This window comes from Salmo salar, chromosome 11 (assembly GCF_965601325.2).
Source record: "Salmo salar chromosome 11, fSalSal1, whole genome shotgun sequence".
In the NCBI taxonomy this organism is placed as follows: Eukaryota; Metazoa; Chordata; class Actinopteri; order Salmoniformes; family Salmonidae; genus Salmo; species Salmo salar.
Window position 1 is genome coordinate 1,239,686 of NC_138301.1, and position 17,397 is coordinate 1,257,082.

At 42.2% G+C, this 17,397-nt stretch overlaps 1 protein-coding gene across 1 annotated transcript in view; it reads right to left on the reverse strand.

The window, feature by feature from the left end:
- Window positions 1–17,397, reverse strand: part of LOC106562017 (ALK tyrosine kinase receptor) — a 182,588-nt gene that overhangs the window by 75,570 nt on the left and 89,621 nt on the right. The window contains exons 8-10 of the mRNA XM_045688931.2: window positions 13,614–13,779; window positions 7,792–7,939; window positions 5,626–5,739 (exon numbers count right to left, since the gene is read on the reverse strand). Of these exons, the coding sequence (XP_045544887.2) occupies window positions 5,626–5,739; window positions 7,792–7,939; window positions 13,614–13,779 (428 nt within the window). The remainder of the gene's footprint in view (window positions 1–5,625; window positions 5,740–7,791; window positions 7,940–13,613; window positions 13,780–17,397) is intronic.

Sequence of the window (17,397 nt, forward strand, 5' to 3'; positions counted from 1 at the left end):
TTCAATTAACAGACACATCTCAACATCAACTGTTAAGAGGAGACTGTGTGAATCAGGCCTTCATGGTCGAATTGCTGCAAAGAAACCACTACTAAAGAACACCAATAAGAAGAAGAGACTTGCTTGGGCCAAGAAACACGAGTAATGAACATTCGACTGCCGGAAATCTTTCTTTTGGTCTGATGAGTAATAATTTGAGATTTTTGGTTCCAGCCGCCGTGTCTTTGTGAGACGCAGAGTAAGTGAATGGATTAACTTTGAAAGTGAAGCTTGGAGCAGGTGTGATGTTGTGGGAGTAATTTGCTGGTGATAGTGTCAGTGATTTCATTTAGAATTCAAGGCACACTTAAACAGCATGGCTACCACAGCATTCTGCAGCGTTACACCACCCCATCTGGTTTGCACTTAGTGGGACTATCATTTGTTTTGTCATCAAGGCAAAGGAGAGGCAAAGGTCGAGCCTTATGCATCCTCCGAAACATGAACTGCCTAGGCGCAGTGCTCCTTAACACACTGCTCTCTTAACCTGTTATGGCTAGGGGGCAGTATTTTCACAGCTCGCTTTTTTACGAGAAAAATGGCATAAAAATTGATTTTAAACAGCGGTTGACATGCTTCGAAGTATGGTGATGGAATATTTAGAAATCTTTTGTCACGAATTGCGCCATGCTCGTGACCCTTATTTACACTTCGGATAGTGTCTTGAACGCACGAACAAAACGCCGCTATTTGGATATAACGATGGATTATTTTGAACCAAACCAACATTTGTTATTGAAGTAGCTGTCCTGGGAGTGCATTCTGACGAAGACCACCAAAGGTAATCAAACTTTTGTAATAGTAAATCGGAGTTTGGTCAGGGCTAAACTTGGTCGGTGTCTAAATGGCTAGCCGTGATGGCTGGGCTATCTACTGAGAATATTGCAAAATGTGCTTTCACCGAAAAGCTATTTTAAAATCGGACATATCGAGTGCATAGAGGAGTTCTGTATCTATAATTCTTAAAATAATTGTTATGTTTTTTGTGAACGTTTATCGTGAGTAATTTAGTAAATTCACCGGATGTTTGCGGGGGGTATGCTAGTTCTGAACGACACATGCTAATGTAAAAAAGCTGGTTTTTGATATAAATATGAACTTGATTAAACAAAACATGCATGCATTGTATAACATAATGTCCTAGGGTTGTCATCTGATGAAGATCATCAAAGGTTAGTGCTGCATTTAGCTGTGGTTTTGTTTTTTGTGACATTATATGCTAGCTTGAAAAATGGGTGTCTGATTATTTCTGGCTGGGTACTCTGCTGACATAATCTAATGTTTTGCTTTCGTTGTAAAGGCTTTTTGAAATCGGACAGTGTGGTTAGATTAACGAGAGTCTTGTCTTTAAAATGCTGTAAAATAGTCATATGTTTGAAAAATGGAAGTTTTCGGATTTTAGAGGAGTTTGTATTTCGCGCCACGCCCATCATTGGATATTGGAGCAGGTGTTCCGCTAGCGGAACGTCTAGATGTAAGAGGTTAACCCGGAAGCAAGCCGAACCAATGTGTTGGAGGAAACACCATACAAAGTCAGCTTGCAGGCTTCGGCCTGCCACAAGGAGTCTCTAGAGCATAATGAGATCCCCCCCAGAAAAACCATCCCCTAACCAGGATGACGCTGGGCCAGTTGTGAGCCACCCTATGTGGCGCACGGTCAGGCTGTGTCAAGGCCAGCTGTGACACAGCCTAGGATCGAACCGACACTGTAGCGATGCCTCAGCACTGCGACGCAGTGCCTTAGACCGCTACGCCACCCGGGAGGCCCTGGGTGTGAACAGTTTTGATCCGCATGGGTTGCGAGGTGGGGGTTTGTTACTACGCCGATAAATGACAATATTCATCTGGAACTTTGCCAACCAGGAAATTTGTGTGACCGTAACAAATAATACTTCAATACACCTGCTCTAGCATATATTATACATTTAATGTATGTGTGTTTTGACCCGCTTCAGCCCAGCTTCAATTAAAAAGGAACAGCTGAAGGACTTAGGAGTAAAAAAAACAAAAAACATATTCATAAATCTAAATCATCTATTATCCCCCTTCCTTTAATATATTTTCCTAACTAATGTTCCTCATCAGATTCCTTCCTTCCTTCCACCCCTTCAAATTAGCCGGGGTAGACAATCTGGACCCTCTCTTTCCTAAATTATCTGCCGAAATTGTTGCAACCCCTACTACTAGCCTGTTCAACCTCTCTTTCGTATCAACTGAGATTCCCAAAGATTGGAAAGCTGCCGCGGTCATCCCCTTCTTCAAAGTGGGTGACACTCTAGACCCAAACTGCTACAGACCTATATCTATCCTACCCTGTCTTTCTAAGGTCTTCGAAAGCCAAGTTAACAAACAGATTACCGACCATTTTGAATCCCACCGTACCTTCTCCGCTATGCAATCTGGTTTCAGAGCTGGTCATGGGTGCACCTCAGCCAAGCTCAAGGTCCTAAACGACATAACCACCATCGATAAGAGACATTACTGTTGCACCGTATTCATCGACCTGGCCAAGGCTTTCGACTCTGTCAATCACCCCATTCTTATTGGCAGACTCGACAGCCTTGGTTTTTCAAATGATTGCCTCACCTGGTTTACCAACTACTTCTCTGATAGAGTTCAGTGTGTCAATTCGGAGGGCTTGTTGTCCGGACCTCTGGCAGTCTCTATGGGGGTGCCACAGGGTTCAATCTCGGGCCGACTCTCTTCTCTGTATACATCAATGATGTCGCTCTTGCTGCTGGTGATTCTCTGATCCTTTTCTAAGCAGACGACACCATTCTGTATACTTCTGGCACCTCTTTGGACACTGTGTTAACAAACCTCCAGACGAGCTTCAATGCCATTCAAGTCTCCTTCCGTGGCCTCCAACTGCTCTTAAATGCAAGTAAAACTAAATGCATGCTATTCAATCGATCACTGCCTGCACCTCCCTGCCCGTCCAGCATCACTACTCTGGACGGCTCTGACTTTCTATACGTGGACAACAAAAAATACCTAGGTGTCTGGTTAGACTGTAAACTCTCCTTCCAGACTCACATTAAGTATCTCCAATACAAAAAGTAATCTAGAATCGGCTTCCTATATCGCAACAAAGCATCCTTCACTCATGCTGCCAAACATACCCTCGTAAAACTGACCATCCTACCGATCCTCAACTTCGGCGATGTCATCTATAAAATAGCCTCCAACACTCTACTCAACAAATTGGATGCAGTCTATCACTGTGCCATCCATTTTGTCACCAAAGCCCCATACACTACCCACCACTGCGACCTGTACGATCTCGTTGGTTGGCCCTCGCTTCATACTCATCACCAAACCCACTGGCTACAGGTTATCTACAAGTCTCTGCTAGGTAAAGCCTAGCAGAGCAATCTCAGCTCACTGGTCACCATAGCAGCACCCACTCATAGCACGCGCTGCAGCAGGTATATGTCACTGGTCACCCCCAAAGCCAATTCCTCCTTTGGTCGCCTTTCCTTCCAGTTCTCTGCTGCCAATGACTGGAATGAACTGCAAAAATCACTGAAGCTGGATACTCATATCTCCCTCACTAGCTTCTGACAGCGCCAGCTGTCAGAGCAGCTCATAGATCACTGCACCTGTACATAGCCCATCTGTAAACAGCCCATCTATCTACCTCATCCCCATACTGTATTTATTTATTTATCTTGCTCCTTTGCACCCCAGTATCTCTACTTGCACATTCATCTTCTGCACATCTACCATTCCAGTGTTTAATTGCTATATTGTAATTACTTCGCCACTATGGCATATTTATTGCCTTAACTCCCTTATCTTACCTCATTTGCACTCACTGTATATAGACTTTTTGTTTTCTTTTTTCTACTGTATTATTGACTTATGTTTTGTTTATTCCATGTGTAACTCTGTGTTGTTGTATGTGTCGAATTGCTATGCTTTTTCTTGGCCATGTCGCAGTTGCAAATGAGAACTTGTTCACAACTAGCCTACCTGGTTAACCTCTCTGGGCGAGGCGGGATGAATTCGTCCCACCTACGCAACAGCCAGTTGAATCCCGTGGCGCGATTTTCAAATACCTTAGAAATACTATTACTTCAATTTCTCAAACATATGACTATTTTACAGCATTTTAAAGACAAGACTCTCGTTAATCTAACCACACTGTCCGATTTCAAAAAGGCTTTACAACGAAAGCAAAACATTAGATTATGTCAGCAGAGTACCCAGCCAGAAATAATCAGACACCCATTTTTCAAGCTCGCATATAATGTCACATAAACCCAGAAGACAGCTAAATGCAGCACTAACCTTTGATGATCTTCATCAGATGACAATCCTAGGACATTATGTTATACAATACATGCATGTTTTGTTCAATCAAGTTCATATTTATATCAAAAACCAGATTTTTACATTAGCATGTGACGTTCAGAACTAGCATACCCCCCGCAAACTTCCGGGGAATCTACTAACAATTTACTAAATTACTCACGATAAACGTTCACAAAAAACATAGCAATTATTTTAAGAATTATAGATACAGAACTCCTTTGTGCAATCGAGGTGTCCGATTTTAAAATAGCTTTTCGGTGAAAGCACATTTTGCAATATTCTCAGTAGATAGCCCAGCCATCACGGCTAGCCATTTAGACAGCGACCAAGTTTAGCCCTGACCAAAGTCAGATTTACTATTACAAAAGTTTGATTACCTTTGTTGTCTTCGTCAGAATGCACTCCCAGGACTGCTACTTCAATAACAAATGTTGGTTTGGTCCAAAATAATCCATCGTTATATCCAAATAGCGGCGTTTTGTTCGTGCGTTCCAGACACTATCCGAAATGGTAAATCAGGGTTACGAGCATGGCGCAATTCGTGACAAAAAAATTCTAAATATTCCATTACCGTACTTCGAAGCATGTCAACCGCTGTTTAAAATCCATTTTTATGCCATTTTTCTCGTAAAAAAGCGATAATATTCCGACCGGGAATCTCCGTTTAGGTAAACAGAGGAAAGAAAACAAAGCTTTCGGTCGACGCGGGCACGAGCCTGAGTCTCACAGTACTGTAACCAGCCACTACCCAAACGCGCTACTTTTTTTCAGCCAGAGCCTGCAAAGCCACGATTCAGCTTTTTGCCGCCTTCTGAGAGCCTATGGCAGCCGTAGGAAGTGTCACGTAACAGCAGAGATCCTTTGTAATGGATAGAGATGGCAAAGAAGGCCAAGAAATGGTCAGACAGGGTACTTCCTGTACAGAATCTTCTCAGGTTTTGACCTGCCAAATGAGTTCTGTTATACTCACAGACACCATTCAAACAGTTTTAGAAACTTTGGAGTGTTTTCTATCCAAAGCCAATAATTATATGCATATTCTAGTTACTGGGCAGGAGTAGTAACCAGACTAAATCGTGTACGTTTTTTATCCAGCCGTGTCAATACTGCCCCCTAGCCCTAACAGGTTAAATAAAGGTGAAAAAAATATATAATATCTGACAGTTGAAAGCAATATGAAATTCATCTTTAGCCATATCAGTGATCAAGGAGGGCAAGAAAACTGGGAAAGCTTTATAAGACTATTGGGACGCGGCCTTCTCTCCTTACCTTGAACACATAGGTGGCTCCGCCTCCGCCTCCTCCGCCCCCACCCCATTTGACCTGCGTCTTGTTTTCCAATGGCATCTGCTCCACACAGATCTTGTTTAGGATCTTGTTGGTCTACCAATGAGAATAGAAAAATAGTGAATCCCTCGGTTTCTTTATTCAGGGCAAAATAACTAATTTGAGACACTCTATGTCTGTGCAATCCAGACTTCCTCATAAATCATGCATTGATGTCAATGGAAGATATCCGCTAAAGTCAAGTTCCATGCTCAGATCTTTAGTTAGAATTGGGCCTTTACTATCCTAGTAGCCTATTCCCAGGTCTGTTTGTGGCGTCTTGCCGACTTCAACAGTCATTGTCCAGCCAAACCAGATGTGACCAAGACCATATGAGTTGGCAAGACAGCACAGAGTGATCTGGGACCAGGCTTTTTACTGCATCTAGTGTGTTATTCTACCCAATCTGCCCATCGGCAACTTGGGCTATTGTAACAAATGAGAGACGTATCGAGAGCCAAACGACTAGCGGTGTTGAGGACAGGTACTAATAACCAAACAGCCAAGTCAGCCCCTTCCTTCCAACCCAAAACTTTTCATCCACCTTGGCCAGTATGGGAGCAGCGAGAGCTCAATTACACACAGAATTATCCCTAACCCCCACCTGTTTCTCTTGCCATCCTGCAAGGGTTGAGGCATATAGTTTGTATGTGTGTGTAAGGGGATACAACTGAAACGTGTCCTTCACATTTAACCCAACTTTAAGGCAGGGGGCTGCCTTAAATGACATCCACATCATCGGCACCCGGGGAGTAGTTGTTGGGGGTTAACTGCATTGCTCAAGGGCAGAACGGCAGATTTTGCCACCTTGCTGACTCTGGGATTCGAACCAGTGAACTTTTGGATACTGGCCCAATGGTCTTAACCCTAGGCTACCTGCCACCCCGGTGTGTGTGTGTGTGTGTGTGTGTGTGTGTGTGTGTGTGTGTGTGTGTGTGTGTGTGTGTGTGTGTGTGTGTGTGTGTGTGTGTGTGTGTGTGTGTGTGTGTGTGTGTGTGTGTGTGTGTGTGTGTGTGTGCGTGTGTGCGTGTGTGTGCGTGTGTGCGTGTGTGCGTGTGTGCGTGGTGTGTAAAAGCCTAAAAGGATATTAATACTCCTACAAAGGGGAGGCTGTTTGAGAAACACTGAACACACCAACACCCTGAACTAATCAGTTTTAAACGCACCAACCACCTTTGAGAGTATCTACTCCCTTCGGGACTATTGACCTGATAGAAATGAACTGAGAGTCTGAGACCTCAAATGACTCTCTGCTTTTCCTTGTCTGACATTTTTCTCCAATATATTTGAACCATTTTCCAAATGATTCCTGGCTGAGAACTCCAAAGTACAAGACAAATCCGGGATGAGGCCAAAAACAACATGATGGAATGAGAGTAAATTCATTCCAACAAAGTTTACAGGTGAAATGGCAAGGACATTGATGGGATATCAATTCAAACGTGCTCCCTTATGGTGTGAGAGGGGTTTTGAGGATGTTCTCCTTTTGCCGTATCCCTGAGACTTCAACCTTCCAGTTTGGATCGAGTCAAGCCATGCTGTAGTCTATAATAGAATACTTATGGACTTCTGAAGATCTGACAGAATTGTGTATAGGTGTATAAGTGATAAAGCAACGATTCCTCCTGGCTTATAAGAAGGCAAAATTAAGCATTACTATAGCCCCAAATACACTGGACTAAGAACCCTGGTTTTACCTTGGTCTGTCTTCATTGTATTTGTTTTTTCCCCTAAGTTATCAGGCCCTTCTTATAGATATAGTCCTCTTAGATCTACAGAGTCCTGGAAAAAGGTATACCCAAACGCAGTTCATCCCCCCCCTAAAATATGAATAAACCCAGAACCATTTAACTGGTGATGGTTTGTCCTGTCAATAAATCTTTCTGATCGATGCAGAAACAGAGTGCTCTTTTTCCTTAATTTTCCATGAAAAGTAAACAGTTGAAGTGTCCTGGGGTGAGAAATGTTTTTTGGATCTACTCAGTCCTTTTAGATCTAAGTGCCTTCCTAGGAGGTAGGAGATAGTGACTGATTTGGGATGGGGCATAAGTGTGAAAGTGTTGAGCCTTGACATTTATTCAGAATAGTTTTGGGGAAGATGGTACTCACATTGGGGCAGGCGTCCTCTCCTTTTTGGCCCACCAGGATGTGAAGCAACTCACCCTCCTGAAGCAGGAAGTCTGCTGTGAGTTGGACACCATGCGACTTGGCCATGGTCAATACACTGCGACCTCCAGCTGCCCCACAAGCTGTGATCCTGTTTTGGACATACACACAAACGGAAAGGCATGAACCTCCAGTGCATAAGGCATTATAAATAATTTAACTTAAAGGTCTAGCATGTAGCGTTGTGTGCTACCCCACCAAATGTACATAGAAATGTGAGTTATAGATCTGTCATCCCATAGAAAACCAAGTCTGATAAGCTGTAGATCCGTTCTATGTGCGCTATTTCTATGCTTCCCGTCCCTAAGGTTAGCTTTTGAGTCTTTTTAATTTTGGTTATGTACTCCAGCTTCAAACAACTGAAAATACGATCTTTATATATACAGTACCAGTCAAAAGTTTGGACACACCTACTCATTCAAGGGTTTTTCTTTATTTGTATTATTTTCTACATTGTAAAATACAAGTGAAGACATCAAAACTATGAAATAACACATATGCAATCATGTAGTAACCAAAGTGTTAAACAAATCAAAATACAGTTTAGATTTTAGATTCTTCTAAGTAGCCACCCTTTGCCTTGGTGACATTTTTGCAGTCTTGGCATTCTCTCAACCAGCTTCACCTGGAATGATTTTCCAACAGTCATAAAGGAGTTCCCACATATGCTGAGCACTTCTTGGCTGCTTTTCCTTTACTCTGCGGTCCAACTCATCCCAAACCATCACAATTGGGTGAGGTTGGGTTATTGTGGAGGCCAGGTCATCTGATGCAGCACTCCATCATTCTATTTCTTCGTCAAATAGCCTTTACACAGCCTGAAGGTGTGTTGGGTCATTGTCCTCTTGAAAAACAAATGATAGCCCCCACTAAGAGCAAACCAGATGGGATGGCGTATCGCTGCAGAATGCTGTGGTAGCCATACTGGTTACATTCTAAATAAATCACAGACAGTGATACCAGCAAAGCACCCCCACACCATCATACCTCCTCCACCATGCTTCATGGTGGGAACCACACATGTGGAGATCATCCATTCACCTACTCTGCATCTCACAAAGACACGGCGGTTGGAACCAAAAATCAAAAAATTGGACTCATCAGACCAAAAGGACAGATTTCCACTGGTCTAATGTCCATTGCTAGTGTTTCTTGGCCCAAACAAGTCTCTTCTTATTATTGTTTTCCTAAGGATCGGCTTTCCGTCAACGGGACAGTTGTAAATCATTCAGCGCGTTATATCAAGATTGCAGTTTTAGAGTAAAAACAAATGGCGGTACATAGAAGTGTCTCATATCGGCTGAAAGCTTAAAACCTCTTAGGGCTAGGGGGCAGTATTTTCATGGCCGGATGAAAAACGTACCCAATTTAAACAGGTTACTACTCTGTCCCAGAAATTAGAATATGCATGTTATTAGTGGATTTGGATAGAAAACACTCTGAAGTTTCTAAAACTGTTTGAATGGTGTCTGTGAGTATAACAGAACTCATATGGCAGGCAAAAACCTGAGAAAAATCCAAGCAGGAAGTGGGAAGTCTGGTGCTTGTAGTCCTTTCAAGTGATTGCCTTGACTGTATACAGTGACTTAGGGTTCATTTTTCACTTCCTAAAGCTTCCACTAGATGTCAGCAGTCTTTAGAACGGTGTTTGAAGATTCTATGGTGAATTTGAAGGGAATACCAGCTGTGGTAAACTGGTGTCCCATTATAAGGCATGGGCTCAAGTCACGCACAATGACTTGGGAGCGAGCTGAGTTCATATTCACTCCAAAAGAGAACGGATAGGTCCGGTTGGAATTTTATTCAAGGTATATGATAAAAACAACCTAAAGATTGATTCTATGCATCGTTTGACATGTTTCTACAAACTGTAGAATAACTTTTTTGACTTTTCGTCTGGACTAAGTAAGCACGCGCGTAGTGGATTTGGATAGTGAACCTAACGCGCGAACAAAATTGATTATTTGGAATTAAATATGAACTTTATTGAACATTTTGTGGAGCTGGGATTCCTGGGAGTGCCTTCTGATGAAGACAATCAAAGGTAAGTGAATATTTATAATGTAATTTCTTTGTGTTATTGACTCCAAAATGGCGGGTTTCTGTTTGCTTGTTGTTGGTGTCATCTGGGCTGTACTCAGATTATTGCAAATTGTGCTTTCACCGTAAACCTTTTTTGAAATCGGACAAAGCGATTACATTTAGGAGAAGTGTATCTATAATTCTGTGCATAACACTTCTATATTGATCAATGTTTACGATGAGAATTTACGTACTATGTGTGCTCATTGTGCTGATTCACCAAAAGGTTTGGAGGGAAAACATTTCTCAACATTACACGCCAATGTAAAATGCTGTTTTTGGATATAAATATGAACATTATCGAGCAAAACATACATGTATTGTGTAACATAATGTCCTAGGAGTGTCATCTGATGAAGATCGTCAAAGGTTAGTGCTTCATTTAGCTGTGTTTTGGGTTTTTGTGATGCATCTAGTTGCTTGGAAAATGGCTGTGTGGTGTTTCTTGTGAAGTTTATGTCCTAACATAATCAAATTTATGCCTTTTTGAAATCAGACAATGCGGTTAGATTAATGAGAAGTTAACTTTAAAATGGTTTGAAATAGTTGATTGTTTGAGAAAACAGAATTATGAGATTTTAGCTGTTTTAAATTTGGTGCTCTGATTTTCCACTGGCTGTTGTCAAACAAAGCTAGCTAAATAGCCAATGAGCTGGGCTTTAGGGGAGTATCCGGAAACCATATCTTTGCCCGAAAATGACATACCCAAATCTAATTGAGAAGAGAAAGGCCATAATGTATTATTCCAGCCCAGGTGCAATTTAGATTTTGGCCACCAGATGGCATCAGTGTATGTGCAATGTTTTAGACTGATCCAATGAACCATTGCATTTCTGTTCAAAATGTGCATTCTCCTCAAACAATAGCATGGTATTCTTTCACTGTAATAGCTACTGTAAATTGGACAGTGCAATTAGATTAACAAGAATTTAAGCTTTCTGCCAAAATCTATATCCTGGGAAATGTTCTTGTTGCTTACAACCTCATGCTAATCACATTAGCCTACGTTAGCTCAACTGTCCCGTGGAAGGGGATCCAATCCCAAAGAAGTTTTAAAAACCCTTGAATGAGTAGATGTGTCCAAACTTTTGACTGGTACTGTATATATATTTCAGAGTGATTCTCTCTACTTGTTTTGTCACATAAACAACATTTTTGCAACCAGGTAATGGCAGATCGATTTCTACATTTTGCACCTTTAAAGCTAAAATACTTAATTGGTGAAATTGCAAAGGCCGTTTAGAATATATCAACAACAAATAAGGTACTGCAAACAATGAACACTGTTTTATTCCTCTGACATCCTTGCATAGCAGAATATGCACTGCTGGATACTTCTCTCTGTTTCATGAACAAAACAATATCAATAACATCGGCGCTGTGGGCGAACAGTGGCGCTGATCTTTAATGTTGTTAATATTAAGAGCGTTTGGACAGGGGAAAAAACAGATATAGAGGGGGTAATCTCCAAAAGAATGGAGTCCAGGTGAGTCCAATATTCAGCGCCAGAGAGGGGGAGCGGGAGCGGGCTGAGGCATGGGAGCCTGACGAACTTGCTAAGGCATGGGAGCCTGATGGGCTGGCTGAAGTATGATGTGGGGTGGGCGCCTGCCACGCCAACTGAGGCAAGAAGACCTCTCGAGCCAGCTAAGGCGTGGAAGCCTGACGAGTTCCATCAGCGGAACCCCCGATTCCATCAGCGACGGCACCTGGACCCGACATCACCAACCAAAACAAAAACTCCCTGATGCTTCCTTTAGTGGTGTCAGCATTCTGTGAGGATCGACACTGGAGACGAGAAGCAGGTACAGGGAGAACATTTCATAAACAATGGCCATGAAAATGAAATATAACAGGAACAGCGTCTGGACAGGGGGAAAAAAAATAACGACATCAATGCTGACACAGGGAACAACCTGAGGTGCAGACAGATATAGAGGGCATACACATGCATATATCAGTGTATCTGCAGCAATTAACAGATGGCCGAGAGAGAGAGAGAGAGAGGGAGAGAGAGGGATATATATATATATATATATATATATATATATATATATATATATATACATGAAGCCTCTTAATCACCTTGTGATTGTGGGTTACTGGAGCCGGGTGTAATAAGTGTGTGAGTCATGCTATTTAACCATTAGAGCCACACTCTCTAACCCAAAGACTCTGGTTAGCCAGTAATGCCCCGCTTGTTTAAGGAGGTGGAAACGATAGACGATTGCTGTCCGTGGACGAGAGAGCGAGGCTATGGATTCTTTGAAGGCCGCTTGAGGGTTGGGAGGGAGAGTGAGAGAGAGAGAGATAGTGTGTCTGTGCATTTTACATTTACAATTAAGTCATTTAGCAGACGCTCTTATCCAGAGCGACTTACAAATTGGTGCATTCACCTTATGATATCCAGTGGAACAACCACTTTACAATAGTGCATCTAAATCTTTTAAGGGGGGGGGGGTTAGAAGGATTACTTTATCCTATCCTAGGTATTCCTTAAAGAGGTGGGGTTTCAGGTGTCTCCGGAAGGTGGTGATTGAGTCCGCTGTCCTGGCGTCGTGAGGGAGCTTGTTCCACCATTGGGGTGCCAGAGCAGCGAACAGTTTTGACTGGGCTGAGCGGGAACTGTGCTTCCTCAGAGGTAGGGGGGCCAGCAGGCCAGAGGTGGATGAACGCAGTGCCCTTGTTTGGGTGTAGGGCCTGATCAGAGCCTGAAGGTACGGAGGTGCCGTTCCCCTCACAGCTCCGTAGGCAAGCACCATGGTCTTGTAGCGGATGCGAGCTTCAACTGGAAGCCAGTGGAGAGAGCGGAGGAGCGGGGTGACGTGAGAGAACTTGGGAAGGTTGAACACCAGACGGGCTGCGGCGTTCTGGATGAGTTGTAGGGGTTTAATGGCACAGGTAGGGAGCCCAGCCAACAGCGAGTTGCAGTAATCCAGACGGGAGATGACAAGTGCCTGGATTAGGACCTGCGCCGCTTCCTGTGTGAGGCAGGGTCGTACTCTGCGAATGTTGTAGAGCATGAACCTACAGGATCGGGTCACCGCCTTGATGTTAGTGGAGAACAACAGGGTGTTGTCCAGGGTCACACCAAGGTTCTTAGCACTCTGGGAGGAGGACACAAGGGAGTTGTCAACCGTGATGGCGAGATCATGGAACGGGCAGTCCTTCCCCGGGAGGAAGAGCAGCTCCGTCTTGCCGAGGTTCAGCTTGAGTGTCTAAAGCAAATCTGTATTGGACATTCTCCTAAGGATGTCAAATTAGACTATTGAGATGCAGCCCCTTTGTTACACCTACTATGAAAGGAGGTCAATTTAGATTATTGAGACTGTGCTACACCTACCGTTAAAGCCAATTCAGACTATCACGATTCAGTCTATACTGTATGTTACACCTATTACATTTACATTTTACATTTTAGTCATTTAGCAGACGCTCCTATCCAGAGCGACTTACAGTAGTGAATGCATACATTTCATACATTTTTTTTCTGTGCTGGCCCCCCGTGGGAATCGAACCCACAACCCTGGTGTTGCAAACACCATGCTCTACCAACTGAGCTACAGGGAAGGCTATCATGCAATTAAGCCAATTTAGACTATTGAGATTCAGCCTATATGTTACAACTACCATGAAAGGAAGCCACTTAACACTATTGAGATGTAGCCATTGTTTTGATTTACCTGTAGCTGCCGGTCTCCGGCACCCTCCAGATTTGGATGCCTTTGAATGGGCTTCTGGTTGCCACGGTAACGTTGATGTTGCTGTTCCGATATGAGCTGCTACACTGGGTTGGGGTGGGCCCCTCTGAACCCACTGCCCCACAAGTGTGAAAGGCCCATTTGGTGTCTGTAAAACACATTGATTACACAGGCAAATGAAGACACTCATCATTCAGAACACTGTTCAAACTCATCACACAAATTGCGCCTCATCTTTCATTCCACTTCAACAAACCCCCCAACACTCTATAGTCTCACATCAATAAACCCCAACATACTGAAATGGCAGAAAAACATTTCCATCCTACTCGTCTAACTCCTGATTGCTAGTGAGATATAACGGAATAAATAAAATAAGCATCTTCATCATGTTTCACTGTAGTAAAAAATGCCAATACTATCATCACTGTCTGAAGAAAATCTCCAAACTCCATTTTGCCCATTTACATTTTTCAAATGATTTGATGGCAATGAATCCCCTATATGTACTCTGAACATTTCATGACTCTAGGATCAAGAACATGTATTCCAAATAGTTTCTGAAGTTGCGTGTTTGTATGTTTGTAATCTCTCATGGACAGACTACGTAAACATAAATGGTATCTGTAGATCTCTCATGATACAACGGGATGAGTGAGATAACAAGCAGCATTAGGAGCAGCATTACTTACAGTGTTTTGGACAAATCATGATTTCCCAGGGAAAGGGACATTTGGCGCACAGACTTTCAGGTAATTTACAAAGAGAGAGGGTGGAGCTCTTCATTCTGGTTCTGATCCTATCTCTTCTCTGATCATGTATGGACCCAGAACTTAATTGAGCATCTGACCTATTACCGAAGACTTTAGTTCTGGGTTAACCGAGATTAGTATGTTTATGAATGGTCAAATATGGAGGTTTTTTTGCAGTTCCTGAAAATGTTCAGTTCAAGAATGTTTGGGGGTTAAGTTTTTCTTCTGACATCCACACTGGACCATGGGAATGGCACCATTTCCATCGTTCCCCCAAATCAGGATTTAGTGACTCGATCAGTGTTGTGGTCCAGCCACGTTTATCTGACAAGACTAATCTCATGCAAATCTAGGCAAAAAAATAACCCCCCAATCACTACAGCCTGGGATTACACTGCAAATGAGGAGAAAAGTTTGAGTTAGCTGGGCATTCAAACTGATTTTGCCATGTTTCACTGTAGTGAATTGAAAAAATGGTAAGTGCAGTGTTCAGTATGGTTTAACCAGTTTAGAAATGACTAGGGAGTAAAGAATGATACAGTGGCTTGCGAAAGACTTCACCCCCTTGGCATTTTTCCTATTTTGTTGCCTTTCAACCTGGAATTAAAATAGATTTTTGGGGGGATTTGCATCATTTGATTTACACAACATGCCTACCACTTTGAAGATGCAAAATATTTTTTATTGTGAAACAAACAGGGAAATAAGACAAAAAAATTAAAACTTGAGCGTGCATAACTATTCACCCCCCCAAAGTCAATACTTTGTAGAGCCACCTTTTGCAGAAATTACAGCTGCAAGTCTCTTGGGGTATGTCGCTATACGCTTGGCACATCTAGCCACTGGGATTTTTGCCCATTCTTCAAGCCAAAACTGCTCCAGCTCCTTCAAGTTGGATAGGTTCTGCTGGTGTACAGCAATCTTTAAGTCATACCACAGATTCTCAATTGGATTGAAGTCTGGGCTTTGACTAGGCCATTCCAAGACATTTGAATGTTTCCCCTTAAACCACTCGAGTGGTTTAAGGGGAAACAGACTTGTTGGTCGTTGTCCAAAGTAAATTCAGCCCTACTTATTCTATTATTCCAGGGCTGGGGCCGATTGATAACCTATGGAGATCATGCTCATACACACACGTAGGCGTGGACTCAGGCACACACACAGACGTGCATGCACACACAGGTACACACAAACACACACACAGGTCACGCTTTGCTGAACAAGAAGAAAGGGAAGGAGAGGAACAAGGTGTATGGTCAATGTTAGATGTGGTTTCTGATTATGTAACTGGGGTATGATCAGATACACTAGTAAATTGTTGACCACAACCGCCACCTTGTGGTTGTGTTCATGGTCAACATACATGGCTGAACAGTGAGAAAGGAAAGGAACAGGGTATGTTGTCAATGCTAGATATGGCCTCTTATTATGCAATTGGGGCAAATCATTGACCATGACCAGTGGTGGAAAAAGTACCTAATTGTCATACTTGAGTAAAAGTAAATATACCTTAGTAGAAAATGACTCAAGTTAAGTGAAATTCACCCAGTAAAATACTATTTCAGTAAACGTCTAAAAGTATTTGGTTTGAAATATATCAAAAGTAAATGTAATTGCTAAAATATACTTAAGTATCAAAAGTAAAAGTATAAATAATTTCAATTATTTTTATATTAAGCAAACCAGACGGCACCAAAATGTTTGGAGTAGAAAGTACATCATTTTCTTTAGGAATGTACTGAGGTAAAAGTTGTCAAAAATATAAATAGTAAAGTAAAGTACAGATACCCCAAAAAACTACTTAAGTAGTACTTTCGAGTATTTTTACTTAAGTACTTTACACCACTGTCCATGACCACTAAATTGTGTATGTGTTCATGGTCAACATCTATGGTTGAAGACTACAAGGTTACATGTAAGTCACTGTCTCTCTCAATTCAATTTCAATTCATTTCAACTCAATTCAAGGGCTTTATTGGCATGGGAAACATATGTTAACATTGAAAATGCAAGTGAAGTAGATAATTAACAAAAGTGAAATAAACAATAAAAATGTACATTAAACATTACCCTGATTGGTTCTGACTTCTAAACTTGAAATATTGTTAATCATCAGGTATCCTATGGACCAGAAAGGAATGGTTATCTGTAGGAGGAATGTATATGTTGGGGTCAATTAAGGTTGGATATGAGCCAGGGGCTTGGAATGTACTGAGTAAAGGAAAGGTAATCACATGTTTGAGGTCAATGATAAGAATGGAGAGATCTGGATCAGTGAGGAATGGGGGCCGAGGTCATGTCAGGTCACATTAAGGGAGAAGGAACCCGTTAATTACCCACATCACTTAACTTCCTGCCTTGCAATAAAGATGTAATGTTTAGAGGGAAGGAGGAGATTTCACCCAAATTGGGGTATATATACTTGTGCTAGTGGGAACATATCTTTGTCTGTTCAGCTATCTGACCCTTTGGGTGAATAAACTTGGTTTGAGCTTTACTAATCGTCTGTGAGTTTTTACTCTTTATTTAGAACCTAACAGCACTCACAAAAGTTCCAAAATAATAGACATTTCCAATGTCATATTATGTGCAAATAGTTAAAGTACAAAATGGAAAATAAATACAAATAAATACGGGTTGTATTTACAATGGTGTTTGTTCTTCACTGGTTGCCCTTTTCTTGTGGCAACAGGTCACAAATCTTGCTGCTCTGATTGCACTCTGTGGTATTTCACCCAGTAGATATGGGAGTTGATCAAAATTGGGTTTGTTTTCAAATTCTTTGTGGATCTGTGTAATCTGAGGGAAATATGTGTCTCTAATACAGTCATAAATTTGGCAGGGGGTTAGGAAGTGCAGCTCAGTTTCCACCTCATTTTGTGGGCAGTATGCACATAGCCTGTCTTCTCTTGAGAGCAAGGTCTGCCTACGGCGGCCTTTCACAATAGCAAGGTTATGCTCACTGAGTCTGTACATAGTCAAAGCTTTCCTTAAATTAGGCTCAGTCACAGTGG